The sequence below is a fragment of the Sinohyriopsis cumingii genome, unplaced genomic scaffold (assembly GCF_028554795.1).
Source record: "Sinohyriopsis cumingii isolate HCF-2022 unplaced genomic scaffold, ASM2855479v2 utg000233l, whole genome shotgun sequence".
Classification (NCBI taxonomy): Eukaryota; Metazoa; Mollusca; class Bivalvia; order Unionida; family Unionidae; genus Sinohyriopsis; species Sinohyriopsis cumingii.
The window spans coordinates 986,469-1,008,144 of NW_028315880.1; the positions used below are offsets into that span (position 1 = coordinate 986,469).

The 21,676-nt window shown below is 35.0% G+C and overlaps 1 protein-coding gene across 3 annotated transcripts in view; it reads left to right on the forward strand.

Moving 5' to 3' along the window:
* LOC149774406 (mediator of RNA polymerase II transcription subunit 12-like protein) overlaps positions 1–21,676 on the forward strand; it is a 93,386-nt gene that overhangs the window by 28,672 nt on the left and 43,038 nt on the right. For 2 of the 3 annotated variants that reach the window (XM_089945337.1, XM_089945339.1), the window contains exons 15-24: positions 1,394–1,496; positions 5,407–5,993; positions 7,777–7,940; positions 10,544–10,652; positions 12,220–12,359; positions 13,331–13,441; positions 13,888–14,029; positions 14,929–15,058; positions 16,666–16,890; positions 21,526–21,652. In XM_089945337.1, coding sequence (XP_089801463.1) covers positions 1,394–1,496; positions 5,407–5,993; positions 7,777–7,940; positions 10,544–10,652; positions 12,220–12,359; positions 13,331–13,441; positions 13,888–14,029; positions 14,929–15,058; positions 16,666–16,890; positions 21,526–21,652 — 1,838 coding nt within the window. The remainder of the gene's footprint in view (positions 1–1,393; positions 1,497–5,406; positions 5,994–7,776; positions 7,941–10,543; positions 10,653–12,219; positions 12,360–13,330; positions 13,442–13,887; positions 14,030–14,928; positions 15,059–16,665; positions 16,891–21,525; positions 21,653–21,676) is intronic. The other variant, XM_089945338.1, reaches the window with a different exon arrangement.

The window sequence follows — 21,676 nt, forward strand, 5'->3', positions numbered from 1 at the left end:
AAAGTTGATGCATTCAAATTGATAATGATTGGAAAAAAAATAAGGTGTGGAAAAGGCTACTATAAAAAGTATGTCTGAGTGTTGCACTCGTGCACCTTCTGAATGGGCACCCGAATGGAATATGGTACAACACGAGCATATTAATTTTGAAATTTTTGCAATTTTTTTTTGAAGTTTGTGGAGTTAGCCATTTTTGGATTGCAGAGCAGCTACTAATAACAATACAGCATTGTGGGCATGTGTGTTTTACAAACAGAATTTCTAATTAGAATCTGCATACTTCATCATAGTTTCTGAAACACCATTCCCTCAAACCATGAAGCTGGATGGCACTTGAGTAATATGTCAGGGTCACTTGATTGTAAATGACAAGCAGCTAAATGTAACCATGGGAACAAGTTACATCTTATTAGTGCCACATTTTGTTATAAGAGAATCATACTGGAATATATTCAATGTGAAAAATTTTAAATTAGTGAAAAACACATAAGCAAGTGGCTTATGGTATCATTCAACTTGTTTCATAAATTTAATGTTTAATTATGTAGTGCTGCGGCAAATGAAGTAAAGTGCCCTGCCCAGGGATACGCCACGGTGGCCGACCCGGGCTGATCCGATGGTATGAATTGAACCCACACCCTGTCTTGATTCTGAAATGGTAACCATTTAGTTACTGGGCTTGGCATATTATATTATTTAACAAGTTTTATGAATTTATTGGTTGTTCCAAGATTGTGATTCTGTGTATCAGATAACTCAAATAACTTGTTTTCTTATCAACATTGCTGTTTGATGTTGCTTGAACTAATGTCACAGAACAGTATACATTTCTGGCTTGGAGGGATTTCATTCCACCTGTTTCTTATGTCATAGTGTCCTCTCTCATTTTACAAAATGTAGTTTGTATTACTAATAATAGCAACAAACTTTGTGGTCTTGTTAAGATTAGTAACAGAATAGATGTACTGGCCTTTCATGTTAATTTTTTTTATTTCAAGGAAGACATCTCAAATTCAAGTAAATGTTTACATCCAAGAGTAGTTATCTTCCTTGTATATGTTCATGGGGCTCTTAAAATAAAAATAATGAATGCTTGTAAAAGGAAATCATGACATCATTTCCTCAAATAATGTTTCAGATGTTAATATATATTCTATTCCGGCATAAATAATGTTGAAAATACTGTAAAGATTATTTTGGGGTGTATGTTTATAGTAGTGACTGGGACTATGAATCACAATATCTTGGGAGGTATCTCATATGATCTTGTGTAAATTAGTATTAGATCAACTCTCCAAGCCAGCGTTATTATTAGTACTTTGTTTAATGAAGTTTTTATCATGCGGCAAATAAATGACAAATTATACGAGTTCATTTTCTACTTGTATTGTAGCACCAGGATGACATCAAGGTGGACATGGATCTTCACACTATGGACCTGCAGAGTTTGTTTGGCCCAGTGAAGGATGAGAATCGATTTAGTCCTGAATGCCCACGTTAGTACTGTCAATTCTTTTTAATACTTGTAGTCTTATTCAACTAATTAAACATTCAGATGGGTATAGAATAATGACACTAAGTAATGTTTCATGGCACAGAAAGTAAAATCCTAAAAGTAGATTTTCATCTTCTCAGCAAATGAGGACAGAATATAAGCTTAAAAGTTAAAATACCTAAAATTTTCATGGCATTTTTTAGTGCAAAGTTAATAAGACAACTTAAATTGTAAATTTTTCTGACTTGATTAGTGACACCAAAACACAAAAGACTAATTGCCAATGAGTATATACCATTTTAGATGTCATGTATGCTAAAGTTTGTAAATTTTTAAAATAATATAATGTTATAGTATAATTATAATGTATAGAAAGAATGTTAGCACAAAATTCTTATACCTAATGAAGAAAAGCATACATATGTACATTATGACAGGGATATAATGAATTATGGATGGAGCAAATTATAGTGAACTTCTGGAAACTGGACACTGTAGGAACCAGTCAGTTTGGCCATATTATAAAGGTTTTAGTATATGGAGGATCAGTTAGTAGTAGAAGGGCTTTGCTGGACCAGTATGTTTGGCCAGTATTTAGAGAAGGCCAGGTTACAAAGTGGCCAGCTTTGGGACGTTTCAGGGAAATTTTTGGGTTTCCCAATAGGTCCCATAGAAAAATGTTTCATTGTACTTCTAATCATCAGATGTTAATTTTTGTAACTGTATTGCAACAGATTTTGATGTCACAACACCATGCAGCTGTTTACCCAGTGCACATGTCTAAATGTTACTTAGGACAAAGGATATTGTAATAGTAATGGGTAATGGTGATGGTATAATTTTGTGAGATTTTAGTATTCAGTAGAAACTTCAGTGGTTATAAGTTTGGTTGTAATTTGTCCATTTTGTATCTCCAAGTCATAATAAAGAAAATATTGAAAACATTAATTTTAGAATGATAAAGTGAATCAGATTATTAAAAATGACTGAATAATACACCTTTCTGGCCAGCTGTCTATCCATCTGCCATTTTGTTTGGATTTCACTAAATTTGGTATGCAGATTTTTGTTGATGGGATCTCAAGAGTTTAATTTCCAGCATTTGGTGTCATTATTTGATGGTACCTGATGGCCTGTCCCCCTTTCTTTTCTGCAGCTGAAAGTTTTACTAACAAATTGTTTGACTTCAATCAAATTTGGTAATGGCCTTGGCTGGCCAAGTGGTATAAATCACTCATATTTACAGATCACTGCCATCTTGGACTGTCAGTGCTTGGCAAAAGAGGGTGTGTAAGAAAGCTTGCCTGTAGCTTCCTGTGGATTGGTGGTTCTTACCGGGTCTTTTCCCGGGTTCTTCCTCCATTTATTGGGTGCCATGTATAGCCTATCATGCACTGAAAAATGGTTTTAAACCCAAAACAATGACAACATCAATCAGATTTTGTATGCAGTATGATGTTGACAAGACCTTGAATAAATACGATTTCTACTATTCCTTGGCAGCATTTACATGAGTTATGCCCCCTGATTGACCATTCTCTTCTGACTAACATTAGATTTCCAGAATTTAAAAAATTTGGTGTACAAGACATATTTATGAGAGCTTGAATCGATTTGATTTGCAGAATACTACATCGTCATTCAGAGGAGTTATGATCCCTTATTACCCTCCCAATTATGGTTTTTGTAGCGTCTCTATGCCAAGTTTTTTTTAAATATTTCCGATTAAGGCCTGTGCCTACATCTTAGCATAATGACCTAATCATTGTCTGTCACTCTGACTAATCTCCACAGTATTTCCTTGCCAAGGAATTGTTGTATTTCTGCCTGATTTGACGTGCATCTTTACATGGATGAGACCCTTCAATAATTATTTTAAGCATTTCACATTATTATTCAGAAGAGTTATGGCCCTTGAGTGTGTATCTTCCTGGCTTTGGTTTCTGTACCATTACTTTACATTGTTGGATATTTACCAAATTTGCTGTGCAGTTTTATGTTAATGATACCCTGAATGAGTTAAGAGTTCCCACATTACATAGCTTTCTATGAAGGAATTATGGAACCTGAATGTCCATTCCTCTAACTTTATTTCCCAATATGATGTCTGTGTTTATGTCTCTGTGAAACAAACTGTAGTTCTGATACACCTATCCCAAATGGTGCTTCCTTTTGGAAATATTTTTGTTCATTCTTCTGGCATTAGGTCAGGCGAGCTTATGGTACTGCCCTCTGTCTGTAATGCACCATCCATCATACATTGTCTATCAGCATTTTGTCTGTAATGCACCATCCATCATACATTGCCCATCAGTACTTTGTCTGTAATGCATCATCTGTCATACATTGTCCATCAGCATTTTGTCTGTAATGCACCATCCATCATACATTGTCCATCAGCACTTTGTAATGCATCATCTGTTATACATTGTCCATCAGCATTTTGTCTGTAATGCATCATCTGTCATACAGTGTCCATCAGAATTTTGTCTGTAATGCATCATCTGTCATACATTGTCCTTTGGCATTTAAACTTCTCAAAAACCACTAGACCAATTTCAACCAAATCGGAGAGAGAGCATTCTTGCCTGAAGTACTTTCAAGCATATACAAAATATTGCAAATGAATCATTAGATGTAGTCACTATACAAAAATAGAAAAGTCATTAAATATTTTTTTTCTTCAAATGCCACTGAGCAGAATTTGACAAAATTTGACAGAATTCATTCTGAAATGAGGCTTCTAGATTGATATAAAAGATGCATGTTGGCCATCAGATGTGCCTACTATTAATGAGAATAGAAAAATAAAAACAACCTTCAAGTGACTTATCAAAAACCACTGAACAGAATTCGATAGAATCATCCTGGAAAGAAGGGCTTTCAAGCTTTTATAAAGCTTTTACTACTTTCAGATATGACCAGTGCTTAAAAATAGAAACAGATTTAAAACAACTTCTTTTCAAAGCCACTTGAGAGGTTTGGCTAAAATTTGACAGAATGACAATCTTTCAGTTATTGTTCAGATGATGACAGTTGCTAATAATAGAAACCTTTGGCTGACTTCTTCACAAATACTGCGCTGCAATGGAATTGGACCATATTATAAAAAGACACTGGCTTGAAGTGATTTTGAAATTATTATAAAGGATGCATATCTGCCATCAAATATAACTGCTCCAGTACTAAAATAAGAAAAACCTGAAACGTTTTTGAAAAACTACTCAACAAAATGTAGGCTTCTGATCTTGAAGGCATTTCATGTTTAGCTGGTCAATAAACTACCAAAGATGGTCTAATTAGCAAACTAGAAAGACATTTCAACTTCATTTAATATAAACAATTTCAACTTCATTTAATATAAACAATCAGAATAATTTGGCCAATTTGTCAGATAGCATCATGTCATAAATGGCCCTCAGTTGATTTTGAAATGCTATTAAATGTATGGATGAAGAATCATGTCATAAATGGGCCTCAGTTGATGCTGAAATGCTATCAATTGTATGGATGAAGCATCATGTCATAAATGGGCCTCAGTTGATGCTGAAATGCTATCAGATGTATGGATGAAGCATCATGGCATAATGGGATGTCAGTTGATGCTGTTGTGCTTTCAGATGCATGGCTGAATATACAGCTAGAGAAACCTCAATAAAATTATCTCCATAACATATGCAGTCAACAGCATTGACTTGGGTCATTTGTTATGTTGAAGTGGTTGACTCTACTTGAAACCTTTACCTGGTACAAGTATCTTTATGATTGATTGTTGGTGTTCATTACACACATACATTAGTAAATGCAGGATTTGTTTTAGTGTGAATGATTATGTACAGATGAATGAATAACAGTTTGCTACCCATGACAATCTTTGCTGTATTCCACACTTTCTTTCTTTTCTTTTGAAGCTTCTGTAAAGTCAGTGAAGTCTGAAAAAGAACAACCAATCCCAAGTGTGGGGAAATCAGATCCTGTGCCACCACCTCTCCCACCCCCAGTTCAGGAACCAAAAGGTCCCTCACGGCACATGTTATACGCCACACATTTCCCCATTCCTCAAGATGAAAACTCCAGCCATGAATGTAACCAAAGAATGATCGTCTTGTTTGGTGTGGGAAAAGACCGGGATACTACAAGGCATGTCAGCAGGAAAGTCGGCAAAGAAATTCTAAAGCTCTATAGCAAAAAGAACTGTATTGATATCAGCAGTGGAGATTTAGGTAAAACCAAGAAAAAAAAGGAGAAAGAAGGCGAAATCCCAGTATTGGCTTCAACATCATCCAATTTTGAATCAATTTTTGCAAAATTTCAGAAATTATCTTACTACGACCAACATGCTGTTGCATACCAGTGTGCCACTTCAGTAATAGAGCAAATAAACAGCTTTACATCAGGAAATTCAAGCTACTTGCCCTTGGTGGAAAATATAGCCTATATGTTTGATCTGATGGAATATTCTCTGAACATTAGAAACCTCCTGGAATTCTCAATTAAGGTGAGTTTTGATTGACTCTTATGTGAGACACAAAAGGCTATGATGAGCCATGGTTAGGTCCCTGCTTTGCGCTACTGTTGTTTCACGTTCAATCCATTGAGGTATGTTCAAGTTGAAATCTTTGTTGATCCTGCATTTAGCTGATGGCAAAATATAGATAGTGTGATTTAACTGTGTTTTTTTAAGGTGCTAGTTTTCGTGAATTTTGTGGTTTCAGAAAAGCATGAATTTAAAGACCTATAAAACACTGTTCCTTCTGTGGAAGGTATTAGTCCCCTTTTCCTATTCCATGAATGTAAGTACAAATAAAAATGTTATTGTTGTGTTCAAATTGATGAAAGTTACAGAAATTAGGAGTAGATCATTGCATGGTTTTGAAGTAGGCTATTAAATCAGCCCCACACCTGTGATGAAATTGATTGGCATTTATGGGGCTGATATTGCCTATTTTTTAAAACCTGCAAAAATATGCAGTCATCGGTGTACATTTTATACACTTACAGGTATTTCTCTTTGCTATGGAGCTACCTTCAGCTGAAGGATTCTTATGGTGATGTACATTATATTTCCAGATTAAATTCTATGTTTGGAAACTTGTAAATCCACATGGAATAGCACAACCCTCTGTCCTGTGGACATAATGAATTTCACACTTGATATGGCTGTAATTAAATACTAGTAAGTGTCTAAAGTGTTTGCAGGTGTGTTCCAGAAGGATTTGCATGCAGTAAAATTGCATTTTTAATGAACAGGTGACATTCAGTCCCACATCATCCATCATTGTCAATACAGTTTTAGGGGGTTGACTTATTGGACTAGGTTTGAAGGTGACACACAGCATTTCCTTAAACACCTTTTGTGAGGTTCACTTGTTTCCATTATATAAAGGTGTATGTCATGTGATCTGGACCCATATTTTCTAATTATTTGAGCCCAAAACCCCAAAAGCAGAAATGCAGCTATATACATTGATGTCATTGAATTTTAGTACTTTAGAAACCTGACCCTTGTTAAAAAAATTTAAAGTTCTATGACTCTGACTTCATTCTACTTAAAGTTGCATATGGTCAGAGTTTTATGACTTTGAGCCTGAGATTGAGTTTCATGCTCAGAAAGCATCAAGATTACAAGATCTTAGCTGGCTAAAATTGTTCACATTAATTGTTATAGCTTGTGTGATAGATATTAAATTGATAATGTTAGGACAGTCTTGTGGTATCAACAATGGATTAAATCAAGCTTAGTTTCCTTTTTATGCTTGGAGCGTTTTGTCTTGTAAATCAGTGTCATGCCTACTAGCTTCACTTACTAAGAATAGTTGGTAGTTCTAATAATAGGCATGTTTTTGTAATAGTTCTATTTGCCTTTTAGTCTTGAAAAAGTCTGGCTGTGTAAAGGAACATAACTCATCCTTTTCATTATAAGTGGAAATAGATATACTCATTGGTTATCTCTCTTCTTAAATCACTGAATAAAAACATGCTCCTAAAATGTAATAATGCTTAAATATGTTCGTTCAAAATTTATTTTTTTTTATAATCAATTATCTGTTAAGGAATAAAGTGATGTAATGACTTTAACATTTAAAACTGTCTTTGTGATATGATTATGATCTTATCATAATGTATCAACAAAAGTTATGTTTTGCAAGAATTTGTAATATTACCAGCTAAAAGCTATTGATTTGTTATAATGCTTAAAACACCAATACATTTTATAATTTATAAGAAATTGCTGTATATGTGACAAAAATTAAATAAAAATGCACGATCTTTTTTTTAAGCTACTGACAGAAATGCAGAAGGTAGAAGCATCTCTAATGGAGCTGAATTCTGGTCTGTCAGGCAATTATACAACAAATCTCTGTCTCTATATTGTGGGAATTTTTCGCAAGTACCACTCCTATCTGATTGTGTCAGAAGACATGACAACACAGGCTTTTGAGGGGTATGTATGTATTGTCAATAAACAAAAACTTTCATGTTCACCAATATAACATTTTTTGAAAATTTTTTGCAAGATTAGTTCCATAGCAAGAAGACTGATGGTAATAATAGCTGGTCATTATGAAAGTAATGAAACATAATATCTAAGAAACACACCACAGTAATGATAATTCAATAACTTACCTTATTGTATGGATTAAATTGTGTTAATTCATTGGCATGTTGGAATATATCTCATTGTGCTGATCTAGAAATCATTAGAGATTCAAGAGACACTTCTCTGTAAATGCCATTTTGTGACCATTTGAGAGCAACGATATGGAAGAACTCTTGCAAATTAATTTAAAGTTGTGCATATATAAATGTACTATGTGTATTATAACTGTTAACCATTATAGTGCTTTTTGCAATCTAAGTTATTGGCAGAAGCCTTGTAGCACTGAACCTTTTCAGATAACCACTGCTTACAAATATGGATACTTCGGCTTGACAGTAATGGTTGTTAAAATAAATTTTATTGGCACATTGCACCAATGAACAAGCATCCTGTTGTTATTTGAAAATTGCATTCATTAAGAAAGTTTTAAAATGTTTGTTTAAAATATGGGCTGCCTAAAAAACACAAAATAACTGACTCTCCAACATAGTTCATCTTCAAATCATGATTTCATTAGACAAATACTGGCTGATAATAGCGATGATGACAAAGATTGTTAAAGTTTTGAAGTTTATTTGAGCTGGAGAAAAAGTTACTGTAAATGCCAATAAGTTATTTTGAACCTGAATATGATTAGCATGCAAAAAAAGAATGATATTTAAGTGTTATGTAAATATTGCGCTATGGCCGTTTCCTCCTCCTGTTATTTTGATGACAAGGATGAAGCTCCCTCCCCCACTCCTCATCCATTAGATTAAATCCTGGCAGCATCTCTAATGAAGTTACTAGCAGGCTTCCTAATGTACCCCAGGTTGGTTGAGCTGATACTCAAACTCAGTGCAGACAGAGAGGCAGGTATCAAACTAGTGGCTGCTGATATAGGGCTGTTAAAGACAATGGGTGGTGGCTGCTGAAATGGGGCTGTTAAAGTCAAGGGGTGGTGGCTGCTGATAAGGGGCTGTTAAAGACAAGGGGTGGTGGCTACAGTATCTAGAGTTATAAATTTGGTGTTAACTTGCAAATGTTTTTAGAAAACAGATTAGATAATTACTAGAATTACAGATAATATCAGATAAGTGTTATGTATATGATGACCACATACAAATAGGTCAAATTGGTGGTACACCAGTCAAAAGACTATTTTGATGTCATGTGATGTTAGGCAACATTCATGTGAAAGAAGGGGCCCCGAGTGGCCGAGTGGTCTAAAGTGCTCACCGTTACGGATCACTGCCATCTCACCTCTGTCTGCGTGGGTTTGAGTCCAAGGCTAGGCTAGCGTAGGTACATGGGGAAAGACTGCCAGTAGCTTCTCGTGGGTTGGTTGTTCTTCCCTGGGTTTTCCAGGGTTCTTCCTCCACCAGTTATACTGGCCGCCATGTATAGCCTATCTTGTGCTGAAAAATGGCGTTAAACCCTAGAACAACAAAAAAAAATCATGTGAAAGACATATTCTCTATCAGTGTTCTGCACTGGAAAATATCATCATGCAAATATAGGAATGTGAAAATATGTTTCACTTTTATGAATGTAGCAGCATCAGTGTTAGGATTCTGTGTTGTGTGCTAAAGTGAGTTACAGATACAATATATGATTGCATGGGTCTGTAGTGAGACTGTAGTACCCTTGGAACTCTTCTTTGCTACGAAGAAATCTAGTACATGGGTCTTAGATGTGACTGTGGTACTTTTGGAACCCTGTTTGCTATGAAGGAATCCATTGAATGTGTCTCAGGTGAGACTGGTTCATTTGGAACCCATGTTTACTATGAAGGAATCCATTACATGGGTCTAGATAAGAATGTGATACCCTTGAAATTCTTGTTTTCTGTGAAGGAATTCATTGGGTGGGTCTCAGTGAAACTGTGGTACCCTTGGAACCGTTGTGTGCTATGACGGAGTTCACTGCATAGGTCTTAGGTGAGACTGTGGTACTCTTCAAACCCTTGTTTACTGTTAAGGAATCCATTGCATGGTTCTCTGATGAGACTATGGTATACATGGAACTCTTATTTTCTGTGAAGGAAGAATCCATTGCATGGGTCTCAGATGAAGACTTTCTCAGCCATGAGACCTTTGCTTGATATGAAGGAATGGCATCCAAATTGTAAGGCTATTTGTAAGGCCCTTGCAATGTGGGGATGAGAAAAATAAGAGGCATGAGAAATTCCTTGATCAATTCAGAATTTACTTTATGGTTTTGGCAATACAGGAAACACTCGTTAGAGTTACTGCCCTTCCTAATCTACACTGTTATTGATAAATAGGCATACATTACTAAAAACATCTAGAAAAAGTTATCAGTGGGCATTATGATATACAGCTGTCAGGATAAACATGTGTAATATTCTGATCCCTGTGACCATCACGTATTAGTTCAAATTTTGTTAATATTGTTGTAAAATTGATGTAGACTTGACAAAGCTATAAAAATTACTTTTCTTGCAGGCTGATTGGTGTTGTGAAACATGTGTGCAATCCAGCTGACTGCACTTCTGCAGAGAGGTGTATCCTGGCCTACCTTTACGATGTGTACAACCCCTGCTGTTATCTCAGAGTAAGTCAGTTTGTATGAACTTTTCAGTCTACAGTATTCTGTCATGCTGACTGCAGGCCTAGAACTTGGCACAAATTTCTCTGAAGCCAGAAGGACTAGTGGATTGAGAAATTTACTTGTCTGGTTGAATCTTGACTAGTCCTTCCCACAAAACAATGTTCGCCAGATACGGAGATTAACTACCCATTTGACTATTGAAATTATGAAAACAATGTCGGTCAGATATTGAGATTAACTAGCCATTGGACTATTGAAATTATGAACTACTAAGCTGACAGAAAATATACCAGCCTCAGGCTCACAGACTACCAATAATTGTGAGCCCTAGACTGGCAAAAGTGGGATTGCAATGTATTTGAAAAATTCTCCTGTTTAATGTCCTTCTGCCATATTTGTTTGAGGGGGCATAATACCATGTTCATCCATCCATCCATCTGTCCATCCAAATCTCTGGCAATAATATCCACATTATATGATCAGAAATTTTGGGTCCATTTGCTGTCATAACTCTGATCTAGTATGATAGCAAATGATATTCTTTCATACATTTTACCAAAGTTTTTCAGAATGTGGCTAACCGTCTTGTTTATTTGAGGATGTTAGTTTCAGTGAAACAACCATTAACCTGACATAAAATCTTTGAATCCAAGTTCACCATTGCTTATAAATAATTTATTCTCATTATGAGTAATATTTCTTTGCTTCAGATAGCTTATAGATGTCTGATTTTGTAAAATCAATGCTTTCAGTGCAGCTGGGAATGATGTGTTCATTATATTAAGATGTCATTTACACGATATCACTTGTAACCTGGGGTTATCATAGTGCTATTAACCTTGGGAAAGATTGGACACAGAATCATACGTATGAAATTTGATGATGATAATAACAGACCTATGAAAGAAAATGATAAAGTGATCACAAAGTATTCAAGACCATGGAAAACCCTTAGCAATTTAAAACTTGCTGTAAATCGGCCATGCATGCTTTCAATTAAGTAAAATCTGTGAGATCATAATCAGTCAGACTGGAAAAATTCTCATGAAAATACCCCGTTTTGTGTATTGAAGAGGAGTTATCTCCGATCTTCTACCTGGGCAGATCAAATAAATTTGTAACTAATCAATTAGTCATTATTGTTTTGAGACTTAGTGGCAGGGTACCTAGTCCCATCCTTTTCTGTGTGATCCCTTTTACTTGTAAATAGATTTTCAACCATGATTAGCACAAGAAACTGCACACCAACTGAAGATTTTGAATGTGGATTTCTTTATTGCTTGTACCCTTAGCTATGTAAAAATCTGAATTTTTCAATACATTCAATACTCCAATATTTTGCAAGCATTCATATGTATACAATGATCATGAATTTTCTGGAATTGACCACACACTAAAGTTTTAAGGTGTGGGAAATAACTGAGGTAAAAATATTTCAGCCAATATGAGTTACTTGACAAAAAATACGCCTCAGCATATCAAGTTATAACATATGAATTTATGATATTAAAGATCATGAAATTTGGAGGATACAAAATTTGACATTTGGATAATTCATTATTTATTCCAGGCAAAATTTTATGAGATGTTTTATAATGTGACCGATGCATATTCTAAAATCAGACTGACACTCTATGCTGAGATCACACCTGCTGCATCCAACCTGCTTTGGGATCCACACTTCATGAGAGAGGTCATCAATAATGTCAAGTGAGTATAACACCTGTTATGCTTTATTGTTTTGTTGTTTTTGTTTTCCTTTCTTTTTCTGGCACCATAATTATGGAAGGTATGGATAGTGTTACCAATGTCCGTGCATCCTATCATGTCACGTCAGTTACAGATTGTGTTTCAATGCAAGAACTATTGAAAAACTTCATGGATTGAGATCAAATTGGTTGTGAGGCTTTATATGAAAAGGACCTTGGTCACATTTGATTTCATCATTTTCCAGCAAACTTATACGTAGCTATACCCCCAGTTTTGACAGAGAACTTTGCTCTTTAATTTCCATTGAATAGCATTTGAAGGACTTATGAATTAAAACCAGATCTGGTGTGTGGTTTTATACCTCAGTTAAGTTTATGAATTCAATGTTTCTTTTTGGTGAATGTTGCAGCCATGAGAGCTGTTCCAGTAAAACATACTTGGAACCTGGGAAGGAACTTTTAAGGTAGAATAGTCACCCATAGATGCAGTTAGAATTTTATATCATATTTTTTATGAATACTGAGTCACATCCATTCAAAATCCCCCTTTTGACGTCCAGCCAGGTTCTTAATTTCCCCACTCCTATTTTACTGGTACATTTTCGCTTCTTTCCCAGCTGCCTCCCATAAATTACATGAAAGAAAATGGTCCCATCTCTAGGTCGGGGGGGGGGGGTAAAATATTTTGCCGTATATCTGCAACTTTATAATACAAGGCATATGTATAATGAATTACATAACAGAATTAGTCATTATATTATTAATATTGTGTGATATACTGTGTCTTAACATTAAAGTACTTCTATGGCATTATATCAAGCAATGCAATGTCAGGTCAGTTAAATGTTGTCTAAAATGGAACAATCAAACTTAACATTTCACTCACTGCAGGCAGTTTTGCAGTATGTAATATTATTTAGCTTAGCTTCTTTCATAGTATGTATGGCATCAACTTTATTTGGTATTTGACAGGACTCAGCCAGATAACCAGTTGATTAAACAGCTAAATGAAGTACCGGCCAGTAGGTACAGTTTTGTGTGCAATGCAATGTTGGAGCTCTGCATATCACAGGGAGTTGAGAAGTAAGTTTCTGACATACCTTTCTGATATCTATATATAAAATTTTCATTGATGTATGATTTGGATATTTAAATGTAATTTCTCAGCTTATTGTATTCAAAGTCAGCAGACAGATTCTATTAATGTCATTTCTGTGTCTCTTGTTCAAAATCAGCAGACAGATTCTATTAACAAATCATTTCTCTGTGTCTTGTATTCAAAGTCAGCAAACAGATTCTGTTAACATGTAGGCTTTTTTGACACAAGTTAATTATCTTGAGAAATTCAGTATTCAAGGTAGGAAATATCAGAAGTAAACTTTGCATAGCAATTTTCAAAGTAATAGTTTGAACCACTAGTTGAGCTTTGTTGTCTAGTTTGTTTGAGTTATATTTGAATAAATCCTAGAAAATCACATCTTGCAGCATTTTCTAGATGGATATGGTCATCGATTAGTCTAATTTTGCAGGTTGAATGAAATCAGCATACTGTGTGCAGAGCTGACAGCTCGATGTAACTCCCTAAGTGCAGAATGGTTGGGTGTTCTGAAAGCATTGTGTTGCTCTTCCAACCATAGTTGTGGTTTCATTGATGTCCTCACACAGATTGATGTGAGTTATCATTGTCATCTTATGCTCATATGCTCTTGCCATGAAAACAGTTCGTAGTGTAACAGCTCCTAAAATGGGTAATTTTACTAAACAGCTACGAGTGTAACAGCTCCTAAAATGGGTAATTTCACCAAATAATTAATAGTGCAACTGATCCAAAATGAGTCGTTTGACCAAATAGTTAATAGCTTAAGAGATCCTAGAATGGGTAATTTTGCCAAATAATTAATAGTATAACAGAGCCAACAATGCTAATTTTACCAAATAGTTAAGTGTGTAACAGATACTAAAATGGCTAATTTTACCAAAAATTAAAGTGTGTAATAGATACTAAAATGGCTAATTTTACCATATAGTTAAATGTGTAACAGATACTAAAATGGCTAATTTTACCAAATAGTTAAGGTGTAACAGTTATTAAAAATGGCTAATTTTACCAAATAGTTAAGTGTGTAACAGATACTAAAATGGCTAATTTTACCAAATAGTTGAGTGTGTAACAGTTACTAAAAATGGCTAATTTTGCAAAATAGTAAAGTGTGTAACATATACTAAAAAGGCTAATTTTACCAAATAGTTACGTGTGTAATAGATACTGAAGGCTATGTCATCATAACAGTGTTCACTGTGAGATATCATATTCCATTGAGAGATATATTCCACTGTGAGATATTATATTTCACAATAAAATATCATATTCCACTGTGAGATATCATATTTCATTGTAAAATATATCACATTCGACTATGAGATTTTCTATTCCACTGTGGGATATCATATTCCACAGCACCCAAGTTCAGTTTTATATACTTTTCATACGAATTTTAAAGCTGTTGCATATGTAAACTTATTTCAAGATGAAAGTGTTGATTTTGTTCTTTGTTTTACACATTATCCAGGTCAGCGATCTATCGATCCATGACTCTTTGGCAGTGTTTGTGTCCATCCTGATAGCTCGGCACTGCTTCTCACTCCAGGATTTCATTCAGCATGTGGCTCTTCCCTCACTGATGGCCCCAGCAGCTTTTGGTATGTTTTTCAGTTTGCATTGTGTGAAAGTTGATTATTGAGTATCACAGATTTTTGCGGGCTGCCAATTTTCTTGGATTTCATTGTAACATGACTTTATGGACCCATCAGAAAATTAGAAACAAATGACAAAGAAGCACACACCCCTCCAAATTGTGTATAGTTTCATTTCTGGAGATTAACAATGATGTTTGATAAATCAATGTATTTTTGTAATGTGTTCGTAAAATATTACCTTTTACATGTATGTTTTATTTTAAACATTTAAAGATAATGAATCATTTCAATGCATGTGTTACTATATAGAATCCAGTAGTTGTAATTGCAATTTCCATTCTTTAATTGATATGTTGTAAGTTAAGTAAAGACAGAAAGAAACTAGAAAAAACAAAAAGGCCTTCAAGCACTAATATTACTGAAAATGAAAGAAGGAATAATAAATGACACTAGTATATGGAAATCAGATTTAATACTTAGTCAGATCAATTCTTCATTCAGATGAAACTGTTGTTGATAAATATAAATTCTATTGAAAGCATGCCTCATTTCATCCATGTATGTTTAATCTTAATGAACAACATGGGTGTAAAATACTAGAACAATTGCATGAAAACAAATTACTAATGAAACACAACATACATTAATTGATGCAGTGAAGCACACATATCACTGACTTTAGGACTAAAGCACTGAAAAACATCTTGTTAATCAAAGTCTTCTGGTTCACACAATGTTTATCAGGTATAATTTCCTAAAATTATTGAATTCAACAAGTCTCGGCATTCTCAGAGCAACAGATAATGTTAAAAATAAGATCTTTTCTTTCACACATTTTTGCTGAAACTACAATTATGCATTAAGTATGAATCAGTCTGATTAAGTTTTAAGTAAAGTCTGGTGGGACAGGCTCAAAGAAAGGATTGGTTCCATTTCTTCTCAATTTAATTGTAATCTTTGCACATTGATGGATTCTGTACACATCAAATGTTAACACTGCATGCTAACTGCATTGAGCAATGGCAGCTTGTCATGCATTTTGTTGTTTAATGGAATGCTGACTTCGTCCGAACAGATGGGGATTTGTAAGTTGAAATTTTTACCAGTCTTGAACAACAGTTTATGCCACGGTCATCATAAACATTATGGACATAGTTTTATGGAAAATATCTTATACATGCACTTCAGTAACCATTTAGCTTGGTGCTGTTGGCTGCATCAGTTTTGGTAAATTTTGTGTGTGTGTGAGTGCGTGAACTTGGCGTGTTTAATTTGTGCTCGTACAGTTGGTAGTATTGTCTTAGTCATTGAAATCACTGCCATTTGATGTTGGTATAGTTATGATCATTTATATTCTTTATTTTGGGGTATTTGTAGAGGTTGATCAATGAAATTAAATAACCACAAATATGCAAACTTTGACAGGCAAAGTCAAAAGTTTAAGTACCAATGAAACAAAATCATGAATATAAGACCCACAATTAAATGATGCTACAGTATTCCTGAAAAAAATAAAGAAATAATGTCATTATAGCAGAAGAGTGTCTGATTATGCAACAATTAACCTTGGAAAGCAGAAGATTATTTATCTTTTTTTTTGTCTTCTTCAGCAGAACATGGAGACCAGGATGCAGAGCCAGGTGCACGCCTAACATGTCATCTCCTCTTGTGCCTTTTCAAAATTCCACGTTCTGTCCATTCTCCCCATCAGACCACTGGCCACAAAGGGGTTGGCAATATTCGAGCCTCATGTGACCGACATCTCCTTGCCGCAGCACATGACAACATTGACACAGGAGCATTTCTTGCTGTACTGAAGGCAAATTTGGTTCTAGGTATGTTTTAATTATTTGAAAAACATGCATAATTAGAGATAACTTGTTTGTACTATACTTACTGCAATGCCTTTTACTTACTGAAGTCTTTCCAAGTACAATCAAGTCTATGAGTTTTTTAAACTCTGTTGGTCATCATTCCAATTACATAAAGAATGATTGTAGTTTACCAGTGCTGGAATCGATTAGCTTGTGGTTACTTTCTTTAGCCAGATGTTCTCACAAATGTACATTTCGTTAAAGAAAATATACCATAGAATATATAAAGAAAACTCAAGTAATTGATCGAGTTTACAGAATTTATTGTATGACTTAAGTAATTAGATTGTAATCTGTACAACAGTGTCGGTATTGGCTGCCTACTATGTGTGATATTCTTAAAATTTTTATTTCTTGTTCTGGTTTGGACTAATCCTGGAATGTTCTGCCTGTTTGGAAAATAAGACATTGCCCTGTCCCTATCATAAATATCAGGGTTGACAGTATACTTTTTAGGACTCTTCTTTTTTTTTGCTAACATGTACCATTTTTGATAATGTGCACAAAGTAATCAGTCCACTTGACAGAATATTAACTGTCAACTTATTCTTTGTTATAATGATGATTTATATTTAAAATATAGAAATATCTTTCTACATTATTACATTTAATTTGCTCTTTCCTTTCAAGTTTTTCTTGTTTGATTACAATATCAATTATTATGATATTGCAACTCGTGACAAAAGACCCATCTCACAGTAGTGCCCCTTTGCCCTCACCATCCCCCAAATATTTCTGGCTGGAAAACTGATATTTATTTGAATCCTAGGAATGATTTTGTAATATTCTTGCGTACATTGAAATACTAGGAGAGATGTCTTTAAGATTCTGGCAGTCAGTTGAATGCTCGAAATAATATTAGTGTAGCTTGAATTTGAACACCAGCAAATATCTCATGAATATTCTGGCTTTCATTGTCATTCTGGCATACATTGTCATTCTGGCTTTCATTTGTCATTCTGGCATACATTGTCATTCTGGCTTTCATTGTCATTCTGGCTTTCATTTTCATTCTGGCATACAATGTCATTCTGGCTTTCATTGTCATTCTGGCATACATTGGACATGAAACACATGGAATTATTTCATTTGCCTTTCAGCATACTACTGAACACTAAGAAAGGTTTCATTATTATGCTTGCAAACATTTGAAAATGGTCTAAGATTTTATTAACTTTCTGGCATACATTGAAACTTTAGAAATGTTTAATAATGTTCTGGAATATAGTTGAACACTAGGAAAGATTTTCATTAACATTCTGGCATACATGTGAAGACTAGGAAGGATTTAAATAGTATTGTGGCATACATGTGAAGACTAGGAAGGATTTAAATAGCAATATGGCATACAATTGAAGACTAAGAAGGATTTAAGTAGTAATATGGCTTACAATTGAAGACTAAGAAGGATTTAAATAGTAATATGGCATACAGTTGAAGACTAGGAAGGATTTAAATAGTAATGTGGCATACAATTGAAGTCCAGGAAGGATTTAAATAGTAATATGGCATACATTTGAAGTCCAGGAAGGATTTAAATAGTAATATGACATACATTTGAAGACTAGGAAGGATTTAAATAGCAATATGCCTAAAGTTGAAGACTAGGAAGGATTTAAATAGTAATATGGCATACATTTGAAGACTAGGAAGGATTTAAATAGTAATATGGCATACATTTGAAGACTAGGAAGATTTAAATATTAATATGGCATACAGTTGAAAAGTAGGAAGGATTTAAATAGTAATATGGCATACAATTGAAGTCCAGGAAGGATTTAAATAGCAATATGGCATACAATTGAAGTCCAGGAAGGATTTAAATAGTAATATGGCATACAGTTGAAAACTAGGAAGGATTTAAATAGTAATATGGCATACAATTGAAGTCCAGGAAGGATTTAAATAGCAATATGGCATACAATTGAAGTCCAGGAAGGATTTAAATGGTAAAATGGCATACATTTGAAGACTAGGAAGGATTTAAATAGTAATATGACATACATTTGAACACTTGTTGTTGTTGTTGTTCTAGGGTTTAACGCCATTTTTCAGCACAAGATAGGCTATACATGGCAGCCAGTATAACTGGTGGAGGAAGAACCCTGGAAAACCCAGGGAAGAACTACTGACCCATGAGAAGCTACATTTGAACTCTAGTAACTCTAGTAATAATTTCACTAACTCTTTGTTTGACTACACCTAGTATTGTATTTATAATTACCTTTTAAAACACAACTGTTTTCAAGTGGTGCGTGAAATTACACTATTAATAAAGCAAGTCAGTTGCATCAGATTGCATGCAAAATCATTGTTAACATTTAGGAATCTCAACTTGGGACACATGTATTCATGACCTACATTAGATAGAGTGGTTTGTATTTGATTTGATTTGATTTTTTGTTTGGTCTTGACTGTTGAAGCATATGAAAGACAACTTGCACTCAAAAATGTATTGATTTTCTTTTTTTTTCCTTTAGTAAATACAACTATTGAAGATAAGGATATTGTCTAATGTTCTTTTTTCTGTTTTCTTTATTTAATCATTACTGCGCTGCCTATTTTCACAGTTATATGTGGTAAGAGCTGAAGGTGCTCTGAATATAAACAGCTTCCAAAATCAGGTTTTTATAGAGTATGTGCCTTTGAAAAGAGCAATTTACTAGCTGATGCATTGTAAAGAATGGGTCACAACCTTCACTCGAATGGTCCATCCACCCATCAACCATTCAGCAGATTTTGCACTTTAGTGCGGCCCAGTGATAGTTTTGTTTATAACGAGGTTGAAACACAAACTGTCCTTGTTCATCTGTCAAGTTGCAGACAGAGGGATGGGTTGTGAATGCACTGTCTGTAAGCTGTGATGGGTTGGTGGGGTTGCACCTAATCTCCCATGGTCTTGGTGCCAAAAAGTTTTTCAGAAAGTGAGGTGCCACCGATGCAGAATGATCTTGATGGTACCTGTGAAGTAGGACTAGTCCTGAATGACTGAAGTGCTCGATCAAGTGATTGACAGTCATGGGGAAAATTGCACAGAGACCCAGTCTGCTCAAAAAGCCATAGTTGCAGGTGTATCAGAGTAATGGATTTTGGAGTACCACAAACCTTCAATTGGATAACATTTTGTGCCTGTTTTATTGAGGAGAAATCGTTAAACCACCTCTAAGATCAGAAGCTACTGTTGCATAATCACAGACACATTCAGGCAGCATGGCTGAGTGGGTATAAGCCACTTTAAAGATTTATTTGACCTGTTAGCCAGTTTTTAATTTAACTTTCCAAAATTCTCACCCTGTTTCCCAGGAGGAAGTTGACATGGGTTTCTGACATGGCTCAATTCAAATCAGTTTGAGTCTTTAGCCAACACCTCTTTGAAGCTGCAGTTGTACAAAATGTGTTTGTTTATAGCCCTTACTAATACATATAGGGAGAACAAGATACATGCCTTTTCTGTGGACTTGAACTATTTACAGTTCAGATCAGATGGTTATGTGGTCCTGTTGACACAAACAAGTTTCATAGTGAAAAATAGGGCAGTCACAGAGTGATCATTCATTTCTTTCATCAACTGCTCAATTTACAGATGTTGTGATACCGGACCCATTCCATGCATTCACACTTTGAAAAGTGCATGGAAAAGTGTCATTAGGAACTGCAGTGTCTCTTTCTTAAGGGAAAGGAATATAACCACCCAAGCCCTGGCATCAAGACCGAAATGGGTAATGTGCTTGGCATCGTCTGAATTCACAGAGTACACCTTATGAAAGTCTCAGCACAAGAAATCAGAGTTATCTCTGAAAACCTCTTTTTCAAGAGGAATGTGGTGATCCAAGACATAGTAGATTTACTTGGCTGGCATGCACAGTCAGCCATCCTCAAGCTTTCATCTGTATGATCTAGCTTTGCAGAGACAAGAACTGAATTTGGTAGATTCATTTATTGACTGCTATATATTACAAGACAAGGTTGAAATAAGCACAACCATGCCTTGGGCTGAGAGCATTGCTTTTGCTACATTCATCTGGGGAATTTACATGGTAAGAAAAATTCAGCTGATTACTTTTCTTTTACGTAAGTACAGTCATCACAGCTCATGAGACAGCTGTGCTGGTCTGAGACTAGAAGTGTAGTTTGCCTTCACACATAGAAGAATCTTATTCCCTCTGTTGGTACCATGGTAGAGATAAGATGCTCAGCATTGCTTCCTCCTATTATCTATTTCCTAAAGTTATTTTGATTGGGCAATTTTATTCAAAAAGGAAAAAGCATATGTTTAGTAAATTGTTTCTCCAGGAATAGTTATCTGATAACATTACTTTTAAACTCTCCTGCATGTCTTTGTTGTCAAGGTATCACTCAAGCTGAAACTGGTAAACAACCATAGCCACCTATCAGAGGTGAGGGGATGTAAAGGAAAGGGGTTGGGAAGAGTTTCTTCCCTTGATCTTTCCATGATTACTGGCTTTAAGAGGTAGCAGATCTTTCTAATACTAATGTGACCAGGTCAGTATTCTAGGAGAAGCATAACTTACTTAAACATTTGCTTTATGCAGGCTTAAATGTGTATGAAAATTGAGAGTTCATTATTATTTTTAGGTGACTCCTGTAATGATAAAGCAAAGTCCAAAGGCTCGACTGGCAAGAAAGAGGAGAACCGTGGAGACATCATAAGCACCCTGCTGAACAGTTTGGATGATGAACTAGGAATTGACATGATGCTTGGGTAAACCTTCCTCTAGTGTCCTTT